The 22443-nt window shown below is 36.8% G+C and overlaps 1 protein-coding gene across 1 annotated transcript in view; it reads right to left on the bottom strand.

Moving 5' to 3' along the window:
• CFTR (cystic fibrosis transmembrane conductance regulator) overlaps positions 1 to 22443 on the bottom strand; it is a 91544-nt gene that overhangs the window by 20174 nt on the left and 48927 nt on the right. Inside the window, exons 14-21 of the mRNA XM_026867912.1 lie at positions 21355 to 22087; positions 20124 to 20252; positions 17860 to 17897; positions 16403 to 16656; positions 15270 to 15349; positions 9702 to 9852; positions 8382 to 8609; positions 6209 to 6309 (exon numbers count right to left, since the gene is read on the bottom strand). Coding sequence (XP_026723713.1) covers positions 6209 to 6309; positions 8382 to 8609; positions 9702 to 9852; positions 15270 to 15349; positions 16403 to 16656; positions 17860 to 17897; positions 20124 to 20252; positions 21355 to 22087 — 1714 coding nt within the window. The remainder of the gene's footprint in view (positions 1 to 6208; positions 6310 to 8381; positions 8610 to 9701; positions 9853 to 15269; positions 15350 to 16402; positions 16657 to 17859; positions 17898 to 20123; positions 20253 to 21354; positions 22088 to 22443) is intronic.

Raw genomic sequence — 22443 nt, 5'->3', positions numbered from 1 at the left:
ATTCACTCTGTAAGAACTGTATCTTTAATTAAATCTTCAAAATAGTTTCTAAAGACTACTGTCATCAGATAACAAACTGATGATGGTATCAATGACTTCCCATTTCTCCTTCTTAACCAAGAGTGACATTTATTCTGTCACATGCCACCACCACTGCCAGTGGCCATTACCAGATCTCCAGCTTCTCAGCCAGTTCTTCCTAAACCCTAAGATGGGACGTCTGGTCCCACCTAGTCTGTATGCATGGGGTGGCATTGGTCCAGCTCGGTTACACTTTCACTCAACCTTCACACTTAGTTGAATACTCCGATTTTAGATGGACTGACTCATGGGTGGTGTATGTGTCCCTGCACAAACTGTACAGGAAATTTAGGGGAAACAGGATCTTAGCTCAGTTACATGCCCACAGCTAGGCTGTTTTTTGCATATAGTTGCCACCTCAGATATTGCAAATCCCATTTCCACCTTTTGGTCCAAATTCAACTCCCCAGATTAAACATTGCCCTTTTACTGAAAACTGAAACCAAGTATTTATCCAGACGTCTAACTCTGATTTTGTCAAGTCTCTCTTCTCTATCTGCTTCTTGACCTCCAATGCATAGCTTGTTTTCATTAACTAATCCATTCTAAAGGGGCTGTCATTTCTAATAAACTTTCAGAGAATGTTGTTCATGCTGGTAGTCCTAGAGCCTCCAAAGTTTCTTACTGTTTCTCTCCTGCTATCCAGGAAACAAATTTCAGTCCCTTACTTGAAGAAGTTGTGACTTTATTTTACATTCAGGTTCCTAAGAGCATTAGTCCAACTAACTTAATTAATTAGATTTCTCATTTTACCAAAATTTGTCCTTGTAAACAGCAAGAGTAGTAAGTAGTGTCAAGTAGCAAGTAGTGTCAATTCTTGTTGGTCAGAAATTATTTAGCACAATAAATTAATAAATAGATAGATACCTGCATAGCTACTGCATCCAGGCATATCTGAACCTTATGATTAGAATTTGTCCTCTAATCCGTATTCCCAGTAATATATCTCTCTTTAGTGGCATTATGGAAAATGCTTTGTACATCTTTGACTTTGTTTAATGGCTTTTTTATTCCTTCTGCAAAGTGAGTCTACTTGACTATTTCTTCCTGCTCTTCAATCCAGACTGAAATATTGTTAGCTGGGTTGGAAGCAAATTTATAGACAATGCAAGGAAATACTGGGATCGTAGCTTACATCTCAGCATCTTGAAACACAATTGTGACAGAAGTTTTGAAAAGCATGCTAAAACCCAAGCCTATCACTTACAATTTCCATCTCAATCACTGTGCAAGATGGAATGTCATGGTCATCATCATGTTGATATATGAATGTCATCTCATTTTGGTGACACAGAAAGACCTTGGATCAGACTGAAAATTTTCTTCCTGTCTGACTGTCTATAGTGAATCCCACAATGGGCACTGTGTATTTATTTTAATCAGTGATTGTACATTTGTTTTCAGAAATATTATCTTTACTGAAGTATTGTCACTTCAGAAATGAAGGTCTTTCTTGGCTTCATCAAGAGCTGTGAACATTTGTACAGGCAGGGATTCCCTGTAATTGCCCAAGAGATCCTACCATTACACACTAGTTAAAATCTGTTATGAAGCCAGCTGGACAAAGAGCCTTCCCTTACAACAGAAAATTTCATCTCTATGGCCCAGCACCCCTGAGAGAATTGTCAGTCACATCACGTATGCAGATATTTTAGACAGCTTAATACTTTAAATCAATTCAAAAGGATTCTTTCCTGGATCTGTAATTTGAATCATGATTTACATCTGGGCAGAATGCAGCATAAATGTCAGTAACATTTTATAAAGATATCAATTCTTCCTTTCACAGGTAGAAATCTTCTGTCATTCATAATGACAGGTATAGTGTAGGTGACAGCAAGCTTCTTATCCATTATTCCCATCAGCAATGTGCCTGCTCTATTCACATTCTTTAACTAACTAATGCTTTAGAATAAAGTAGTATATTTACTACTTCCATCTAAAAATGTCTAAAGCATAATACACTATTTTTACCCTTGCCTAACTGTATTTTACTGAGATTTTAATAACACTGCAAATTCTTTAATTTACTTTCTCATTAATATCACTTAAACTCTTCTTAATGTTGAAGAAGAATTCATAATATAATTATGTAATGTATATTTCCAGAAAGTGGAAGAAGTAATTCTTTTACAAGTAATCTAATATAATTAATTTCATCAGGCCCTATGTTCTCTTCTGCTAGAAAGAGAGCAGTTACCCTCTCCAGACCAGACATGCATAGTGTTAAATGACCATGCTGCAAGACACCACCTCCTTGAAAACATTCTTTCTGGAAAGTGCAGTGTGCAACTGAGAGATCCTATGAAAGGTTGGTTCAATGGCTCATGTTGTAAAAAAACCCTCTGCATTAAGTCACTGCAAAAAATGGGTCAATGCAGGCAGACCATGTGGTTTTACTGAAATGTCACATCTTCTGTTACATTTTGGGTGCACTTATAGACATACACTCCTCTTCCAAACTGCAAAAATGAAATATTTAGTTCATGTCAAACTTGTACTGAATTTTTTGCTCTTTCTCATGCTGTCTTGCAGGCAGAAAAAGAAATGTTCTAACAGATTTTTCTTCCAGATGACCAACACCCCACTTTGAGAATTGTCATTCTGATGTAGATTTTACAGTCTACTTAAATGTCTGCTTAAATGTTGAGAATTAAGTGTTCTCAGTTTTTTTGCTTACAGCAGTAAAGAATATTAAGATCATGTCCTACTTTAAAAAAACCCAAACTATTGAACAGGATAGGAAGAAATAGCATGGGAAAATAAAAGCATGAAAACCAGATGTAAAAGCATCACTATTTTTCACAGCCCTAATTTTTTCTTTGGTCCTCTACCATGTACTACTTTAATTCTTCAGCACCCCCGATGTACAGTGTGGGGCACCGTGAGGTTCAGCAAGTGTGAATTTAATATCACTTTGGGGGACTTTTTATATCTTCTTACATAAGTAATCCTGGCAACAGTAAAAGCATGGCATTTTCTCTTTCCCTGATAAAAGGAATTGTCCTTCTCAGTTATAGTGCTGCTATTGCAGGATACATATGAGTGAAGGAGGAGGTTATAAAGCATTAAAACAGTCCACTGGGACTAACCAATGCTTATCTGTGAAAGCAGCACTTACTGGAAAACTTATTTTCTATTTCCTTATGAAGGAAAAAACTTAAAAATGCTACAAGACTGCCTGGAGGGATAAGAAAAAGACTGAAAACCAGCTAAAGGGATATTAGCAGAAATGATCAAAGTGAAAAGATAAATCTAGCCCAGCTGGTAGCTTTAAATGAAACAGTGGCTAGCTGTCAGAGTGACCACTTTTTTCTTTTTTTTTTTTTAAAAAAAAAAAAAAAAAAAAAAAAAAAAAGCAGAGCAGATAAAGTGTCAGGGCTCACTCTAGAGAATGAAATGCCAAAACCATTATGGGGTATTAAAAGACAATGGGAATTTTTTTGTTAAAGCCAAACCAGTTCCACAGAAATTGCTTCAAAGAAAATATCTGTGTATGTAAAAACAAAATCCAACCTAGAAACTTAGATTTCTTCACAGAATTTCAGTGTCACATAAGGAGATTGCATGGAATAAAGTCAAATTTGCCACCTACCCATCTGTTTGGCCAGTATTTCTTCTGGTACATTTTTCCTTTCTTCATGTGATCCTGCTTCCCTATTCTTCTGCCTTCCTGTCCTTTTGCTTGCCTTTATTTCACTGATGTCCTGTACCTTGCATATCTTGTAAAAAAACTCAATACGAACTTAATGTTATGTACTAGTTACAGCAGCTATCTTTGTACATGGGTTTCCACCACTTGCAGGAAACTCCAGCTTCTCTGCCAACTACAAACTGCTACCTACAAATGTGGTATACACTCAGGCATGCTTGTGTGCAGGCTTGTAAGCATGGATGTCACAGCTGCTCAAGGAAGGGCAAAAATTATGTCACCTCTTCCAGTGCATGCATATGTGTAACTGGAGACACATGGGCATGTGTCAATTCTAGTTAACCTGGTCCTGTGGAGAGCTTCAAAGTACCCCTTGAGAGAAAAATAGAGTGTAACCAAATAGACTACTAAGTCAGTCAAACATGCAAGTCTTTGCAGGACATCTGTAACAAAATGATTGCAAAACACTTTAAAGAGGGAAGTGCTAAATGTAAAGAACACAGAGTGGGAAATAATACATCTGCATCACCCAGTGAAGCACTTTTAATATCTTGAAACCATGAAGCTATTCTTATCTGCTTGTGCACAGGAACAGCTTTCGAATGTCAGGAAAACTATCCTGCCAGCAATATCTATTAGTTTGTCATCTGGGATACCTAAAAATCCATGGGAGAGGGGTGGGCAGAGGATCCATCTATAAACTGATGCACCTTAGAAGGCTATCATTAATATAACTGGTGCTCCACTACAGTAGTTTGTCTTAATGTAAAGTACTCACAAATGTCTAAAGCAACTTGAGAATTTCTTTTCAAGGGAAAGGGAGTTACTTCCTTATTGCAACTAATAGGCGACATTTTAACATCACTGTATTTTAAAAAGCGTAAGTTCATTATTAAACCACTAGTGTGTCCAGCACCATCTGAATCCTACATTAAGACTCTCTGTAGCTCTTGTGAAATACCATCAGTTTTCACACCATTATTAAGCCATAAAATACATGCACGTGATTCTTATACAGATTGTTATACTCAAAGTGATCACCTTATGCCTTACAGGGCTAAGATGGAGTTTACAAATGAGAGCTGATTGAACATTGTTGTCACTGTCATGCCTTAACAACGACACAATTTACTTCATTATCAGTCATACAACTGCTGTTCAGTGTGTCTTGCAGTTACAGCACAGAAGCCCTTTCGCAAAGTGCTTGCCCTTCAAGACAGGCTGTTCTAACAAGCAAAGAAAGTGTCAGCATAAAACAATTGGTGGATAGGGAAAAAACATGTCCCTGAATGGCAGTCAGCTTTCTGGACTATCACCAGTCACACATGTAAACAAGAGATTAGATGCTGTAAATAGTTAATTCCCAGTTTTGAGGCTCAAGGATTTCCTTCAGGATGAGAGTGGTTGAATAACTTATTAAAAAAAAATATGTCAAACTGGCAAATATTCCGTCACTGTCACTATCTGCCCCAATTACATTTTCTTCAAATGAAAACTGATTTCAGCTTATCAGAGTTTAATGGTCTCCAAGATCTGCTGTAAAAGCTGTTTGTTTTACAATACTGAAATGGTTGGCTAACGAAGCTAATTTAGGGTTCAGAGAGGGTATGACTGGATGTGGGATTTTTTTTTGCTTTATAAGACTACTGTATTTTATTACAAGAATCCTGTCTAAGGTAAATCCTAGAATGCCTGAAGTGTAAAAGAGAGAAGTAAATTTAATTTAAAAATAACATCTAAAACTGTCATACATTTAAGCTAAGGTATGATGAAAACTGCAAGAACAAACATACTCTTTTATGAGTTTCCTGTCTGCTTCTCATACCTCAACAAATAGCTGATGAAGAGTTAACCTTATGAAGTATCCTATTTTAAAGCCAATCCTAACTAACATACTAACTACATAAATTAAATGGATAAACATATACAACTCTAAAGCCTTACAACAGAGGTTATTTTACACAAAACCAGAAAAGGAACCCCCAGGAAAGTCCAGGACAGATTTTTAAATCACTATTGATTTTGCATGGAAGGAGCTCAAAAACATCCATAGTGATCTGCTGTGCAAAGCCCTTAAGTAGACCAAATAAGATATAATATATACCTTAGTAAGGTATATACCTTACTATAAGGTATATACCTTACTATATACTGTATACCTTAGTAAGGTATATAATCATAACAAAACAACTCCAAGGCTTTTCGAAGCATTCCCATTATTGCTACATCTGCAATCTGAATCCTCAAATGCCATTATTTGCTGTGGCCTATTTTAGTTGAGGAAAATTTCTGTTTACAGAAAAAATCAGTTTGTGATGTGCCAAAGCCAGAAGGTTGCTATGAAAAGTATGTGGGGAACATGTCTAACACATCTGCCTGATATCCAACTCTGAAAATAACTCACTGAACATTCATAATATACAAAATAAGGCAATTCCTCAAAAGAAAGCGCAGCACAGTGAATTTTATGCTTACCAAACTATCCACATCTATGCTTGAGTTTACTGCCCACTGCAAGGTTCCCATGATGTTCATAGCTAAAGTAAGAATAATGCCAACTCTACCTGGTCCATCACCTGCAGAGTAAAAAAAAATTCAATTTATATGCAAATAAAAAGCCAATAGGAATCAGACAATTAGCATCTATATCTTAAATACATATTTACATTCTCTCTTATTTCATGGAGAAAACATGGCTTTGTTAATTATACAAAGGACTGAGCACTTAATTGTCAGTTAAGCACCTGCCTTTGGCACTGAATTCAACAGAAACCCTGATCTTGCTTTGGCAGAAGAAAAAATTAAATCTTGGTACTTAAACTGTAAACAGAATCAGGTCTCTGTAATCTTGATTTCAATTTCTTTTTTCCAACAGATATGAATCTGTGAAATTACTCTTATCTAATTAAAACACCACAGATAACAACTTTAAAATTCAAAATAGTTGTGCTGGTTTACATCTTCATTTCTTGAACAAATAGAGGACATGTCTCCGTACTGTTTCACAAAGATGCAGATATAAATTATTTTGCTTTAATTATCTGCTGTAACAATGATGGGATTTTCCTTTATGAGTTCATACAATACAATCCAAGCATTTAAACTACCCCAATGTTGATTTTTAATCTCACTATGTGTTAAATGGAATTGAGAATTTAAGACAAATGCCTTTCTATGATTTCTCCATTTCTTCTATGGCTTTCTTTAACAAACTTCCTCCTGTTTTGCTTATAGACATCTCATTATCAGAGTAATTACAGGAATAAACAATACAAGCAAAATAATCCTTCTGAAAGCTGTCAGATTGAGAAAAGTGATTTAGTGTTGCTTCAAGGACTATTACCTATAATAGTAAAGTTTACAATAGTGACAAGATGACAAAATTTTCATGTTTTTAAAAAGTGTTTCTTTTCTCAAATAAAATATCAAGAAAAACAATAACACAAGAAACATTTTTCCTAAAAAACCCCAAACTACTAATCCCACAAAGTAAAAAATGAGAGGGCCACCAAGGGATACTGTTTGCCTATGAATTCTAGGGGAACTAAAAGTCTCCTTTGTAACGAAAGTACTGCAAGAGCTCATTTTCATACGGAAGTATTTGTGTGGTTGGATTTTTTTTTTTTCCTAAGAATCAGGAGAACTCCTTATACAAGAAAGAGAGGAGAGCATTTCATACACAATACAATATTAGATAAAATGTACACTTTTATATAACTCCTTTTTAACACTGAACTATGATCAAATGAAAGTTGGATATTGTTAGAACCAAAAACCTCCTTCACGATATCGGCACGTTCTTGCTTATCAGTGACCACAGTACTGAAACTGCACCCAGATCCTGCACACAAAGTTTAGTGTAAAATTTAGGAGTGGAAGAATAATGGCTGAGAATCTAAATCAAAAAACATACATCACAAAAGTGTAGAATTAAAAACCATTTTTGAAATAATCTGTAGTTAAACCTGCTGAGTTTTTCCACACTGAATTATTCCAACGTTTTGGGCTTGTTAAAGACTGGCTGTGCGTGGCAGTAGGATAGTAAGGTATAGAGAGATTCTCATTCATGTACTGGGTTTAGTAGGAGTGGTGAGGCATTTTTAAGGGAAGTTTGAATGGAATTTGCAAAACTTCACACTGAAAAGTGGGTCAGTGGGTTGGGAATTAGAAAACTGTATGACTATTTCTGCTATTGGTGTGGCTTTAAAAGATCATTAAAACTTTGTATGTCTTAGCCATTTGCAAATGGGAGAAACATTAACCTCTATTTACTAAAAAACTTTGAGTTATACAGATGATAATCAACATCCAAGCTTTTCAGTACACTAACATGGTTAAATTAATGTGGCTTGAAACACATGATTACTTTTACAGCAATTACAGTCAAGAAAATGAAGTTCTGTCCCTTCAAATATTAGTTTCAGATTAATCCCTTTAATAAGTCCTCTACTACAGTAGATTGAAGATAATGGTGAAATCTATTTTAATTAAATTGTGTTTACTATTATGACATACTTAAATCAGTATGTATCAGACTGACACTTAAATCAGTTATTCCAATGTATGCTAAATTTTACAACAATTTCCCTCAGAAGTTTCCAAAGCTGAGCTGAAGCAGAAGACTTCTATTTCAGTAAAGCTACCATACCTGTTGTTATGATAGAGATGAATGCCACCGCAACAAAAAAGACAACAAAAATAATTTCTATCCTCATCTGGAACCAGCGTAGCGTTGACAGGTAGAGGAACCAGTTTGCTGTGTGTAGGTTCAGGGCTTTGTGAAATAAGGTCTCAAAATACGGCTGCCGCCCAAAAGCTCTCAGTGTCCACAGCCCTTTTAAGCTTGTAACAAGATGGGTGAATATTGGACTTCGAGCTGTAAAGTGTTTAAATTAGAAACATCATAAACACTCATAAGCAAATATCTTTGATATAATGCAAATACACAGCCCTGTGCTCTAACTCACAGCAGTATAACTATTGTCAGTGTTTTATTTACATATGCTGTTGGAATACCTGACTGAGGCAATCCTGTCACAGGATATATAACAACAGCCTTTGCTTGAATGAGTTGAAATTCCATTCAGTGTATTGCTAGGAAGGGATCACATTAATTCTTCATAGTTAACACACTACTTGGGGAAGCTCCTGGCCTGCTGTAAAATGACACAAGAGAAAGGTGGCTCCTCCACAGCCAAAAAGAATTCCTCCAATTCTGATAACTCCATCAAGTGAAGTTTTTTTAGTACAGACAGAATACTTTAATGCTTTGGATTCAACGGTACTGACACGGTAATTTTAAGCAGATCTTGCATTACATAAAAAGTGGTGAGCCAGTGCTGGATCCCTATGATCATCAAAGAAATTTAGATTTAGATCCGAGGAATTTCAGAATTACACTTAAGAGAAGACAATCATCAGTTAAGCTTCAGGACTGATTTGCTGAGGATCTGTCAGTTTGTTGTAAAGCCAGGCCACAGTGCCTGATTTGTGAACCCACACTTCAAAATGAGGTTTTATATTTTATTGGGAACATGTTAGTCTCTTAAAGGGAGAAGACAAAGGAAATTTAGTCAAATAACTTATTCAGAAATAAGAAATCTTTGCAGACAAGATATATCCATTCTAATTTTTTCTTACAAAGAAACAAACATAGGGAACATACTAAGTCTGACCCCAATTTTTCAAGTTATGTTTACTCTCAAGAAAGGTGTATGTCAGGATTTTATTTGTTTTCAGCTGCAGTGGTGATAAAGCCCCAGCTTTAGAAAGATCTCCATTGATCTTTGGCAGCAGAGCACTCAGTATTGGCTGGATCAGTAACAGCACTGACTTTAAGGAGATGTGTTCTGCTCCGAGAGACAATGGCATCTTGCAAGAGAAAAGGTAAAGAAGAGGTGAAAGGGTGAATCACTTCTCAATTGATTTGTTGTGGATTTAGAAGTTCTACCAATTTTGCTGCTCCTACCTTCAGATTCCAGTTGTTTCAGCTGCTGAGAAGTGTGGAGGAAGTATGCCCTTAACACAATAAAGGCTGCTATCACAGGCACTGATGCCAGGAAGATGTAGGGTTGTAATATTGAGACTACTGTTATAGCGCCAATCACAATCAGTATTAACTGTAGAATGAAAGAAAAATACTATTGATATAGTAAACTTATCATTTTATAGACTAGATTGGTGATGAATCTTCTTCCTATGGCAACTATGTATTGTTTCAACAAACATAAAAGTACTAGCCTAAGTAGGATTTGCAGCTGAGAACAAACCTCCATGAAAAGATCATGAATAACTGAGACCAGATCCATAACATTTTGGAATAAGCTGCCACCTTTCAATAGATGGAAGAAGTGTTTTCTGTAGTACAACCAGTATTGCAGGCTTCTAAATTATGAAGCCACGCAAAACTGATGGCAGCTAGGCACTCACTCTCCAGTTAAAACTGTAAGGAAAACACTTGGAATATCTGCAGCCACCTCCCAGTCCTACCGGTGCTGTCCCTGTCTTGTCTGGACTAGGTGTGCTGGACTGTCAGGAGCTGAGTGCCAGACTCCTGCAGGTTCTGAGCCAAGCAGCTTTTCTGAGGGTCAGAAAAAGTGGGAAGTCACACATCATCACTTGCTTCAGGGACTGTAACCCGCATATGAAACTAGCACTACTAGTCATCCTGATCAGAAGACAGGAAGTCGTAAAACGGTATGTGGTATGAAAAATTTGCAATTTCAGGAGACAAAAAGATGTTTTAAGGTGACAGATGACTCAAAAGAAAAAAAATAATTCCAGAGTTAATCTATCTCACTCACTAAAGACTACTACCATTCTCATAAGACCTGATCCTCAGTAGCTCCAGAAATATTTAGCTAAATCAGTGTCTTTACACTAGAAGCACCTTAAACACTTAGACTGTTTGTCTCATACCTAAATGTAATGAAAATCAAGTATATCGGTGTACACAGGATAGCAAAGCTCTGCTTTGTATCAGGATGTTACCTTTCACACTAAACAGCTACTTCAAACTGAAAACTTAGCAGCCTTAAGCAAATACAAATAGAAAATTTGGACAAAATTATGAACATCACGTTGAAACATCACTGCAAATGATCAGTCAGCAGAGAAACAGATGGAGGGCAAAACTAATTTCACATTAGGAAGCGACCTGCAGTTCATGCTTTTGCTACTACATCCACATAAATTCAAAGAAGGATTTAAATTCCCAGTACTCCAAGTCAGAGGTCTTTCACAAATATGGTAAGCATGTTCCATGTTTCCTACCCTTTTTTTTCATCAGAAATATAAGCAATGCAATAGTAGCATCAAAGTTTATGAAAAAAAAACTGTAACAGCTGGACTAGTTATTTTCCTCATTTCTCTTAAAGGAATGGTGACACGTGGGTTATGCTTGTGCAGGCTGTATAGCACTGGTCTGTAGCAATGAAAGAATGGATTTGTGTTCACTCATTATTTCAAACTGCAGAATTTAGTACCTCTTGTACCTCTGGTTCTTAGGAAGTGAATGAGTAAGTGAATTGATATTAAGCCAAATTATATAGCTCTTGCATTACTTAAGATTGCACAGTGACACAGTGACTGCTTTAAGTCCTGTTTCCATCATTTACTCAAACTTTGCAAAGGCCACCATGGTGCCATATTGTTCTCACTGCTGGTCCAACAGTAATTTCACAAAAAAGTTGAATATGAAAATCTGTATTATCTCATAAACTCCAAACACAAATAAGGGTAAAGTCAAACAGAAGATGATACCTTCTCTAAAAAGGCAATAGCAAAACTCAACACACAAGCCAGCTACATTGGCATATGGTCAGGGAATGTCAGCAAAGGGCTCATGTAGCCCAGTTAAAAGCCATAGTGCTGCGCTGCAGTGATCCCAGGTGCTGAGCTTGCAGGCCTAGGACAGAGGCCAGATGGGGAGACATGGTCCAGTGCTTCCTCTGTGTCACCAGTTTGGAAAATGCAGCTGGTGGTACAGACAGGAATTCAGCAAGGGTTCAGGATAGCAATGACTGCATCAGCCAATCTGTTTGACCAATGGGGATTTATCATTTAGGGAAAATCAGTCATGACCATAGGTATAAATGTCCAGTGAGTTCAATATGACCTTTTGAGTGTGACTATATTAAACCTTAGGGACAAGCAATATATTTTAGCAGCATCTCACATGAAGGATCTCCAAAAAATTATGACCTCACTGTAAGCACTGGTAGAAGACCAAGATGGATGTTAAAACTAGTGGTAATGCTACTGCAGTCATTAGCTGACTACAATACACACCCAAATGTACATAAGCAAGTCAGATGGCTGTCAGAGAAAACACTACAGATGTTATCTCTTGTCACTTATGTAAAGGTTGATACTGCTTCTTCTTTTATGGGCAACAGGGTATATCCCAGTGACTGGAGAGTAACCCTGGCCTCTTTTGTCCTGAAGCCTCATTCATCCTGGATGAAAAGCCCTGCTCCCTAAAGGGGAAGGCCCCCTGATCTGTCTAATGCCCATAGAAGTCCTAAGGAAAACTATGCTGTGACATCCACAGCTGCAATAGAGAAGGAGACAGTGTCCCTAAACAAGGAGTTAGCCAGAGTCATCTACCAGCTCATTCTCATAGAAGAGGGAGTAAGAACCAGCTCTAAAATTTTGTGTCAGGTTCTTAGGAAAAGCTCAGAAGCCAGAAGGATGAACTTATACAAACATAAACTGAAGGCTAGTAGAGACAAAGTGTCCATCTCCACTGGACTCAGATTTAGGCATCCCAGTACATTTAGAAGCTAACCTTCTCTGTAGATCTCTGCACCTGGGAAGGAATAACCACATGCACCAGTACAAGCTGGAGGCTGACTGACTGGAAAGCAGCGTTGCAGAGAAGGCCTTGGGGATCCTGGTGAGGCAGCAACATCCCCCTGCAGCAAGGGAGGCCAACAGCAGCAGCACGTCAGAAGATCAAGAAAAGTAATCCTTCCCCTCTCTTCAGTAACAATGAGATGGTATCTGGAGTGGGCTCTCCCGTACAAAAGAGATACAGACATACTGGAGTCACTCCAGTGAAAGATCTTGAAGATGATAAAGGGACTGCAGCATCTCATATGCAAGGACAGGCAGATAGAGCTGGGATTGCTTAGTCTTAAGAGAAGGCTTAGGAGATCTTACCACTTTGTATAAGTATCTGATGGTATTTATTATATATATACTTTATAAATTTGTGTATATATACAAATAATTTTTAGAAATAATATATATTTTAAAATTATATACTATTTATATAAATACCACTAGGTATTTGGTGCCTGAGACAGATTATTCTCAATGGCACCCACTGGGACTATAAGAGACAATGGGCACAAGTTGAAATGCACAAAATTCCATTTAAACGTAAGAAAAAGCATTTTTATTGTGGGGCTGGTCAAACACTGGAACAAGTTACTCAGAGAATTTGTGGAGTATCCACTCTTGGAAATATCCAAAATCCAACATGGCCCTGAGCAACCTGCTCTAGCTGAACCTGTTTTGACAGAGGGGTTGCAGAGGTCCTAGGTCCTACGTCCAGAGGTCTCTCCCACATTCTGTGACTCTGCAATAATCAGCACAGAAGGAGAAAGTCATATGTATAACTTTTCTGTATCTTTCAGAGGAAGTCTGAAACTGCCAAACAAGTCTGAAACTATGGAGGATCAAAGGAATTTTTTATGAAGGGATGACTGGTAAAAAGCAGTCAAGATAGTGGGTAGGTTCAATGATCTTCACCAGAAGAACCTGGAAAGACAGGGCAGTTATCATGCATGTTCTGGAGCCTCTGCTGTTGAGACTGAAAAGACAGAGGTGAACCTATGGGACATTAGAGCATAGGTTAGCCTCTGAAAGGCATCAGAACAGAAGAGCCAAATCTAGGCATTTTCCTTGTCCTTGAAAACATGAAAAACTAGTCAGTTTCTTGTAGAGAGTTTGAAATGTGGAGACAGACAAACTAAAATAATTTTGGAATAACATTCCTATGGCAGATCAAAAATATCAGAAACAAAATGGCCACACCAGAAAAGACAGTAGTGAATCCTGATCACACTGAAGATGACATTAATGATTCAGAGAAGATCTCAATGTCCATGTTTACTCATTCAGCAAATCTTCATGATGTTTGCAGGACATGAAGTAGAGATGCAATGTCCTTAAACCTCTTCATGTGGAACTGCACTGGCCTCTCTAAAGTCATGAGCCAAAGTTATCAATTACTAAAAAAGATACAGAGAAAGGCACTCGATTTTATCAGACCATCATGTTGGTATGGACTGTAAAGCAGAGCAAACTCACAGATGGAGACAGGCAATCTGTGCAACAGAGTGTTTGGGTTGATTAAGTCTGGCCTGCACATCTCCTAAAAAAAGGCAGAGAGGAACAGGAGGGCTGGGGAAGATTTGCTTTTATTTTTTTTAAATTTCTGGGAATCATCTCTATCTGAGGAAAAGCTGGCATTGCAGCATTAGTGGTGGGACACTAATGAGGGATGCTGAGATCCACACAGAGCCAGTCTGAGAATAGGCAAGATGGGGAGCAAAGAATGCTATCCTCCTTGAGAAACACTGGAATTGCCTTTATATTTGTATTTCTTCAATGTTCTCTTCAGGGTGGATGTATTGGAAAGTAATTCAAAACTCGAGACTTTGCAAGCATGATGCTTCCCAGGAGTTATGCTGGAAACAAGTCTTTCCATCCAGAAAATTAAAAGTTTGCAATTCTACCACTCTTAGGGATGTCAGATTCCTCCAAGGAGCAGAGTCATCTAAAGCTCTCCCTCACCATAAGTAGTTATCCAGTGCTTGACAGACACAGCTTTAATCCCAGAGACTCAGGAGAAGACACAAAGATGAAAAGGATGAAAGACAAAATTAGTCAGTCAAACTTGTGAAGGTGAAAAAAAAAGGCAAAAAAGAAAAAGAACTGCCTGGCTGAGAGTTGAAAGCACATCAGCATGAGTCAAACTGTCCAATAAGGCAGGCCTGTAACGGTTTCCACAGAAAATGAAAGAACAGAAAAAACAAGAATATATTCAACAAAAGAGAAGTAAACTAAGGCTGATGCTAGCAAACTGGGAATGGAGGAGGCTAAGGAGGTAAAGTCATGGAAATGACCGAATCAGTCAAAGGATAGCATGAAAAAAAAAAAAATTGAGCAAAGATAACTGAAAGAAACTAAAGAATGCCCTATACACCTTTGAAGTTATATGTGGACAGCAACAAGGTTTCTTGTACTGTAGGGGTCTGCAGGGCAAAAGTGCTTCCAAGCCTGAGTACTAGAAGTGGTTTGCACAAACAGTGGAGGTACACATATAGGCAAGAACTCAAAAAAGAAGCAATGAAGTTGACTTACAAGATAAGCAGCTATGTAAATAGATATACAGACTGAAAAAAAAAGGAAGAGGTACTTAATTCCAGTTATTTCTTCTTATCAATATGATTTTTTTTACATGATATAGCACTGTAAATTTTCAGTTGTACAAGACAGCAAACTTTAGAACTTGTATTCTACAAACCTGAATGAAGTCAAATACAGTAAGTGGAAGTAAGTCATCCAGTACTGCCGTATCTTTTGAGAATCTGTTAAGCATACCACCTATGGATTAAGGGGAAAAAAAAAAAAAAAAAAAGGAAAAAAAAGTCACCCCCAAAATCCTACTTGGATTACTTTAACAAAAAGTACAACTTTTTCTGAATACAATATATTAGGAATAAGTACAAGTTTTTTTATAGTACAAGCAATTCCATTACAGTTTAGTAGAGCCACAGCTTCTTTCTCCATGGAGGAATTTGGCTCCACAACTTCTGTTTCAGCTTTGGAATATCAGAAAAAAAACCAGGAAAACGTAATAACAAGAAACATAATTAAACAGGACAGAAGGAGGCACAAAGGATAAAGTCTGTATCCCTTATGCAGCAGGCTCTGCTGATACACAGATAATTTGCACATCAGCATTTGTATGAGTTTGTACACCAGTTTCTTAGCTTCTGAGCAGAGTTACTGTATTAATTACGAGATAACAACAGAATTAAGAATATAATGGGAAAATTAAGGAGACACTTTATTTTGTATTGTCTTTTACCAGTACCTCCTGTAATCTAGTACACAACAGTAAGCAGGGTATGGGATAGGAACTTCATGTACAGAAGGAGATGGAACTTGTTGCACCAGTTATATAATGAACTCTGTATCAACTCCAGAGACAAATTTGAATACACATACCATTATTCACACTAACTGATGTTTTATGTCATTTTAGTAGGACTACTCATGATATAAAGCACTATTTATCATCCACACCTGACTCCTTGTCACTCACCACATAGCTGACTACTTTTCTATTGCAGTTTTAGACAAAGTCTCTTCATTAGAAGCTATTCTAGTTTTACTGCCTCAAACAGTTAACAGTTAATTTTCTCCAACTTAGAAGGTGATATTTCAGAATCAGAATTGACAACTGAAATATGTCACACTTAAAGTACAATCAAGGTTCATTAAAAGATTCACAAATTACTTTATGTGGCAAACTTTTAACATTCAGCTTGACTGAAAATGTAAATGGGAAGCAACAGTATCCTTTAACAGAATGAAAACTGCTTAATTGAAATGAAACCCATACATGAGTCAATCAGTTCCCATCACAGTTACCTGCTTTCCAAGAGTTGAATGTTGACATAGGTGCATGAAGAACTGCGTGCACCATCTTTTGATGAAGAGTTTTAGACACTGTTATAAGTGTATGCACAAGGGGCAAACCTCTGAAGATTCCCATGGCAAGCAGGGTATCTGCCACTCCCACGTAGATATAAATGATGTAGTAGGCGCTAGTGTCAGTGACAATCACAGGAGGTTTGTCAGAGGTACTGTTTTCTGATTGCGTTGCATTTGCTTTCAAAGCTGTCCTGTGTGATGGAAATTAAAAATAAATTCATTACTGGAAATCGCATTTTTCCTCTTTTATTTTCTCTATTAAACAAATAGTATTGCAATGCTCATTCATTTTAAAATTATGTTAATGGTTAGTTATATATATTTCCAGTCATTTTTAAAATACTGTCCTGTATATATGAAATATAAATTATGAACTATCCCATGTTCCACTATGGCAAAGCTACTCTCTGTGTCAAGGTCAAGGCAACAAATGGTTTATTCATCTTGTCAGATACCTTGGGTGATTCAGGTGCCTAGCAGCATTTGTAGTCATTTCTGAAATTAGTTGCAATTGTGCAATGAAGGGTTATTTCAAAGAATGTCATTGGCATATAACTACGACCTCTCCAACAGTTTTCTCCAAACTACTGTGAAAATGAACTGATTTGGTAGTCTGTTGCAAATCTACTGCCTGTTTAATCACTGACAAAACAAGCCTAATCAAGAAAAACACATCCACTTCTTTCAACCAGTAAAAATAGTTTAATTGTTGAAAAAAGTGAATTATTATGAAAGCAAAATGCTCTAAGTGTACTATAAAAATCAAAGGCCTTAGTGACCTCTTGTAAGGGGACATCAACATAAATCCCTTCTCCTCCGGGTCAGACCTAAGTCACCATATGCTTTCTCTCCCCGAACATACAGACTTAGTACTGCAGGACAAACACAGGGATCAAAAGCATTAAGCCAGGAAAAGCCATACCACTGCTCAGTATGTTTTAACCTTTATCTGCCTGACCCTGTAACTTTTGTGATTTTTTCATCGGTGAGCAGAGAAAATTGTACAAATGGAGTCTTACAGAAACTGCTCCCTTAAAATGTTCCTAAGCAAATGTCTCACCTGGCACCTCTGAAAGACAGCGGTGAACCACGGTGTATTCAGAATAATTAAGTCCATGCATCTCTAGAGTGAGATGACCCAGGAAAAGTCTCGCATACACTGTTATGTGCTTAATAACAAGACACAAAGCATTTGATTGTTAGCACTTGAAGAAGTACCAGCTTAAGATACCACCTAAGTGGAGTATTTAGACTATCGATCTATGAACCCTTTTATTGAATGTAAGCTGGTACCTATCCATGTAGAATTCTGGCAGAATTTGTTAATTATTTACAGCAAAAATCAATATAAAGGCGAGCCAAATTTCTTCCAACAAATGATCACAGCTACTTACTTTTTAAGAAACCATAACCCAGCAAGAGAAGCAGCTACCTGTGACCAAAGAAAACAGAATCATTTTTTTGTCTTGTCATATTATGTACTTTTTCTGATCTCCTTTCACTGACTTTATAGTTGTTTTTAGAGAGAACATTGTAAATGGATAGAATTCAAACTTCCCTGAAGCAAAAACCTTGTCACATCTGCTCCTCTTTCCACAGAAACCATTTAGTGCATCCCACCAGGAAAGCTACATTTAGATTTGTATTACAATCAGACTCTCAAGTGCCTAATTTTTTTTTATTTTTTTTTTTTTACCGTTACATTAACAAAGGCTTGCTAATGCATTCCTAACGACAAGGAATATTCACTGTATGCTTTAACATATTTTTATAAGTTTTAAAGTGTAATATTTCTTGATGGCCCTAAGAGTCTCAATATCTTCAATGGCAAATATTCAAATATGAATGTCAAACCTTTAACACTGTTATTTTTGCACTGTTGTTCTTGCTAGCTGATATTTACATTTGATATATCTATTTGTCTGATATTGCTTGGCTGCTAGTTTTACATAATTATCCACACAATCTATTTTAATATCTTTTAAGTGGGGACTTAAACCCTTTTTATTGAGATGCTTTCAGTGCTCAACAGAAGCTTCCTCTGTAACACATTTTCTTTTCTGTCCACTGAGACACTGGAGATCTTAATCTAGACCACCACATTTCAGTCTGATCTATTCCTGACCTTTTTTCTAAGGGTTAAAACAGAGTTTCTACAATCCTCTTCCCATGTATTTTTAAGGCATTGGTACAGGAATGTATTGCAATAATACCTCAGCACATAATTAGTCTTCTCCTTGGAAATCATTAACTTTTGCAGGTCTTACAGTAAATAAGTTGACCATGATGCCCTGAATTTAAGCATCTGTAAGGATCAGGCTTCTTTTACAATAATATTTTTACATCTCTCAACAGATTTCTGTTCTCATCTTGACTCCTCACAGCAGAGTAGTTTTTTCAGCTCTGAAGATGAAGGTAGACAATATTGTGACAGAGTAACTTCAAAAAGCCCTTCTATATGTTTCCATTCATAACGGCTCTTCTTCCAGTTAAGCAACCATAGTCTCTGGGTATTACATCTAGGAAACACAGTTTTGAGCTACTTAAGTGAGACACACGCACATAGCCCCCTTGCAAATCTAGGAAGAATGTACAACCGATGCCCTATTGATGGTGATCTGCGTGGACTCACCTTGGATCGAGTAATACAAAACAATCCATTCTAAATCTAAAACAGTATCTCTAGCATTTCCACAGTAGTCCCACCCAGCTCTGAAGGGTGACAAAACTCCACTTTCAATTTACTTGTCACTACTGTTTCAGTTCAGCACTTGGATGTTTATCACTAGCGTCTCTTCATTGTCATGTTAGAAGAGTACAAACTGTTAGCACAGGCCACATAACCAATTGGTGTGGTATTTCATCTCATGCACAGAGGTTTGCTAAAGGTTATATAGTTTGTGCTATGCCTGAATACTTTCCAGCCCATTAATTTATCAGTAGGCTTTTACTTAAGCAATAGTCACACTGGGAAGTTTAACTTAGATGGATACATTCTTTGTCATAAGATCTGTTCTTTAATTAGAAGATGAGACTTCTGAATTATTTAAAAAGATTTTAATCTAATTTACAAGCAAAACTTTGTAATCAAGGTTAGAAATATATGCTGAATATACAGGGATAGATCTGATATACCTCAAAGTTAAATTTGCTTTTCCCTTAAAACTCACATTCAGCTTTGCTGTTGTAGATTTACACAGCCATTTTCCACTACCATGGAGATAAAACTTACATGATAAGAACAGCTACACATCTAAATACTGTCTTGCTACTGGAGGTGGTTTAAAATTTGGGACCTCAAACTAGATCCAAGCTCCAGGCTTTATTCCTGGTCCAAAAGAACTAATTTAAATCACCTGAAACATAACATTATTTTAAATTCAGGATACCATCAACCTCATCCTTCTCCATCTCCTTGATGATACTAGAAATTTGAATGCCATCACAAAACTGCTAAAAACCTTTCACTGACACAATCAATCAGCAACTAGTCCTATATTCCTAATGAATTCTGCAATATAATTTAACAGCAGCTGTCAATAAATGATACATACATGAGCTCATGTCTGACGATTTATCCATTTATCCTTTTATCACAAAGAACACAGTTTGAACAAACATCATTTGCAGTAACACAACTTCAAGCGCACTTTCTTACCTCAACTAAGAAGACAGTTACACACAAAATTAGAACAAAAATCAAGTTTTTGTGGATGGTAACATATCTGAAATAGGTATTCCATGTGGTAACAGTACCCATGCTTTCCGCATCATCAGTGAAGCATTCCTGCCAAAGAATTGATAAGACCATAGTAAGAATGATATCTATATATGAGAATTTCTGACACATGACTGCTGTCATTCTTTCTGCTAACTCACTCCAAGTAGTTGAACTGCAGCATTCAAATAGGCTGATAATGGCTGGAGAGGAAGGTACTGACTGGTTGAGATATTTTTGATACAACAACACAGTTCAGAGATTATTTGAAATTTTCAGACAACGTTGAAAGAAACACCAAGATTTTTCTAGCACTACTAGAAGCCCAGAAATGCTTAATCAATAGCTGTTTTCTTTCAATGAAGATCATTATTACACTGTTAGAGTAAATTTGTAAATACTCTCAGGGTTGTTTTTTTTTTCTGCTCAGATCAATAAAGCAAAATAAAAAATGGGCAGTGCTTCAGCAAATTATGAGTTTAAATATTTCTTGTAGACTTTTTTTCCACCTAGGAAACTGTTTCAGAAAATTTTCCTATCCTGTGAAAATCAGATGTCAGTTTTGAAAATGAAAGTAGTTTATCATGACCAGTTGATAGTTATTAGGCAAAATTAATTTTGGTCCAGTTCTTCGTATACAACTCAACCTTAATTGCAAAATTTCCAGCACATCCATAAAAAGAGTAATATCCAGCCTACTCTCTGTTCATCTCCTGTATCAGAACATAGACTAAGCAGTCTGATAAATTTGTCAAATTTGATCAAATTTCAGCTTTAAAAACTGTGCTAATACTTCAAATGTATTTTATTCTTTCTGTAAGCCTTAACATTTCCAATGTCAATTTTACATAAATGTTTTAAAACAATGTTTTTCCATGTTATGGTTTCAAATTTCATTTTAGCATAAGTAATCTTGAAGACAGATTAAAGTGCAGGAGATTAAAATTCTATATTGAAATTCTCTACACATAGCTTTCAAGAACTATAAAAAAATCAGGCAAAATAAATTTTTGAGGATTTTGATGATTTCAAGATTATATTTGAGTTAAAAAAATTTCACAGATATTCCAAAAATATATTCCACAGAGAAGTACTGCATTAGGAAAGGCATAATCACGGCACTAAACTATCACAATATCAAAAAGCAAGATGAATGTAAATCAACACATACCTTCAAGTCCTCTTCACTGATTTCATCAGTTATGTCCAAGAGACTGTCTCGAGACACGCGCCTGGTGTAGATATCTATCTCAGAAGACAGGTTTGTCTGAGGCACCATAGACATTTTCCGAAACGTTGTACTTCCCTTTTTGGAAAAGTTTGGTCCATAGTTCACAGAGGGGCCTGTCATCAGGTTTAACACAGATTGCCTTCTCCGACCCTGCAGCATATGTTCAGTGCTCAGCATGTTACTCCGAAGTAGACCCACATCTCCTTGTTCCAAGTCAGGTACCAGTGAAAGCCGCCTTTCTGGTGGGTCGTTGTGGCCATCTTCTATCCCATTGACCTGCATCCCGTTCTTCTGCACTACTGAGAACTTCCTACTTGCATTAAGGGGGTTAATAATTATGGAGTTCTTCCTTTTGTCATTAAAATCTGAAGTTTGTTTAAAAGATTGCTTCTTTATTTCATTTCGTGTTCCCATGCCTTCTCCTTCAATGGAAAATCGTCGGAGAGTCTCAGTGAGAATTGAATTTCTTCTCTCTGCACTGAACTGATCAAAAGAATCAAATCCCATCAGCTCTGAGCTGAAGTCTGGCCGTTGACCCTGAAGTTCAGAAAATGTTCCATAGAAATAGCAGCTCCCCTCATGTAAAATTAGTATTTTGTCAGCAATCTTTAAATGTTCCAGTTTTGAAGTAACCAAGATCCTAGTTTTATTCACCATTAACTTGCATACACAGCTATAAAAGATGAAAGTGTTAACAATTAGATTTTATTCTTCATGATTAAATGTTGCTTTTATCACTTTCATTTTCAATCTATTTGCCTTTACCTGCTCCCCTCCCAGTATGAGCAGTCTTGGGTGCTCCTTTAAACTACAAAGGACGTGGTAAGGCTGAGATGTGTAAACAGTGTGTATTTTATCACAGGAACCAAAAAAAGGGGGAAAATTTAATAATTTTCAGGTCAATCCAAAAAGCACACTTCAACTTGAAAATGAAATATTTCTTTTCATAGTAAGGTTACTTAGATCTTCTGCTACTAAACTTAAAAGTCTTAGTTCAACGGCAAAACTTCAGACTTATGGTTACGGAAA

Source organism: Athene cunicularia (genome assembly GCF_003259725.1).
Source record: "Athene cunicularia isolate RWA chromosome 1 unlocalized genomic scaffold, athCun1 chr1_part2, whole genome shotgun sequence".
Taxonomy (NCBI): domain Eukaryota; kingdom Metazoa; phylum Chordata; class Aves; order Strigiformes; family Strigidae; genus Athene; species Athene cunicularia.
Note: the sequence above shows the minus strand (reverse complement) of the source record. Positions and strands in the feature narration are given on the sequence as shown.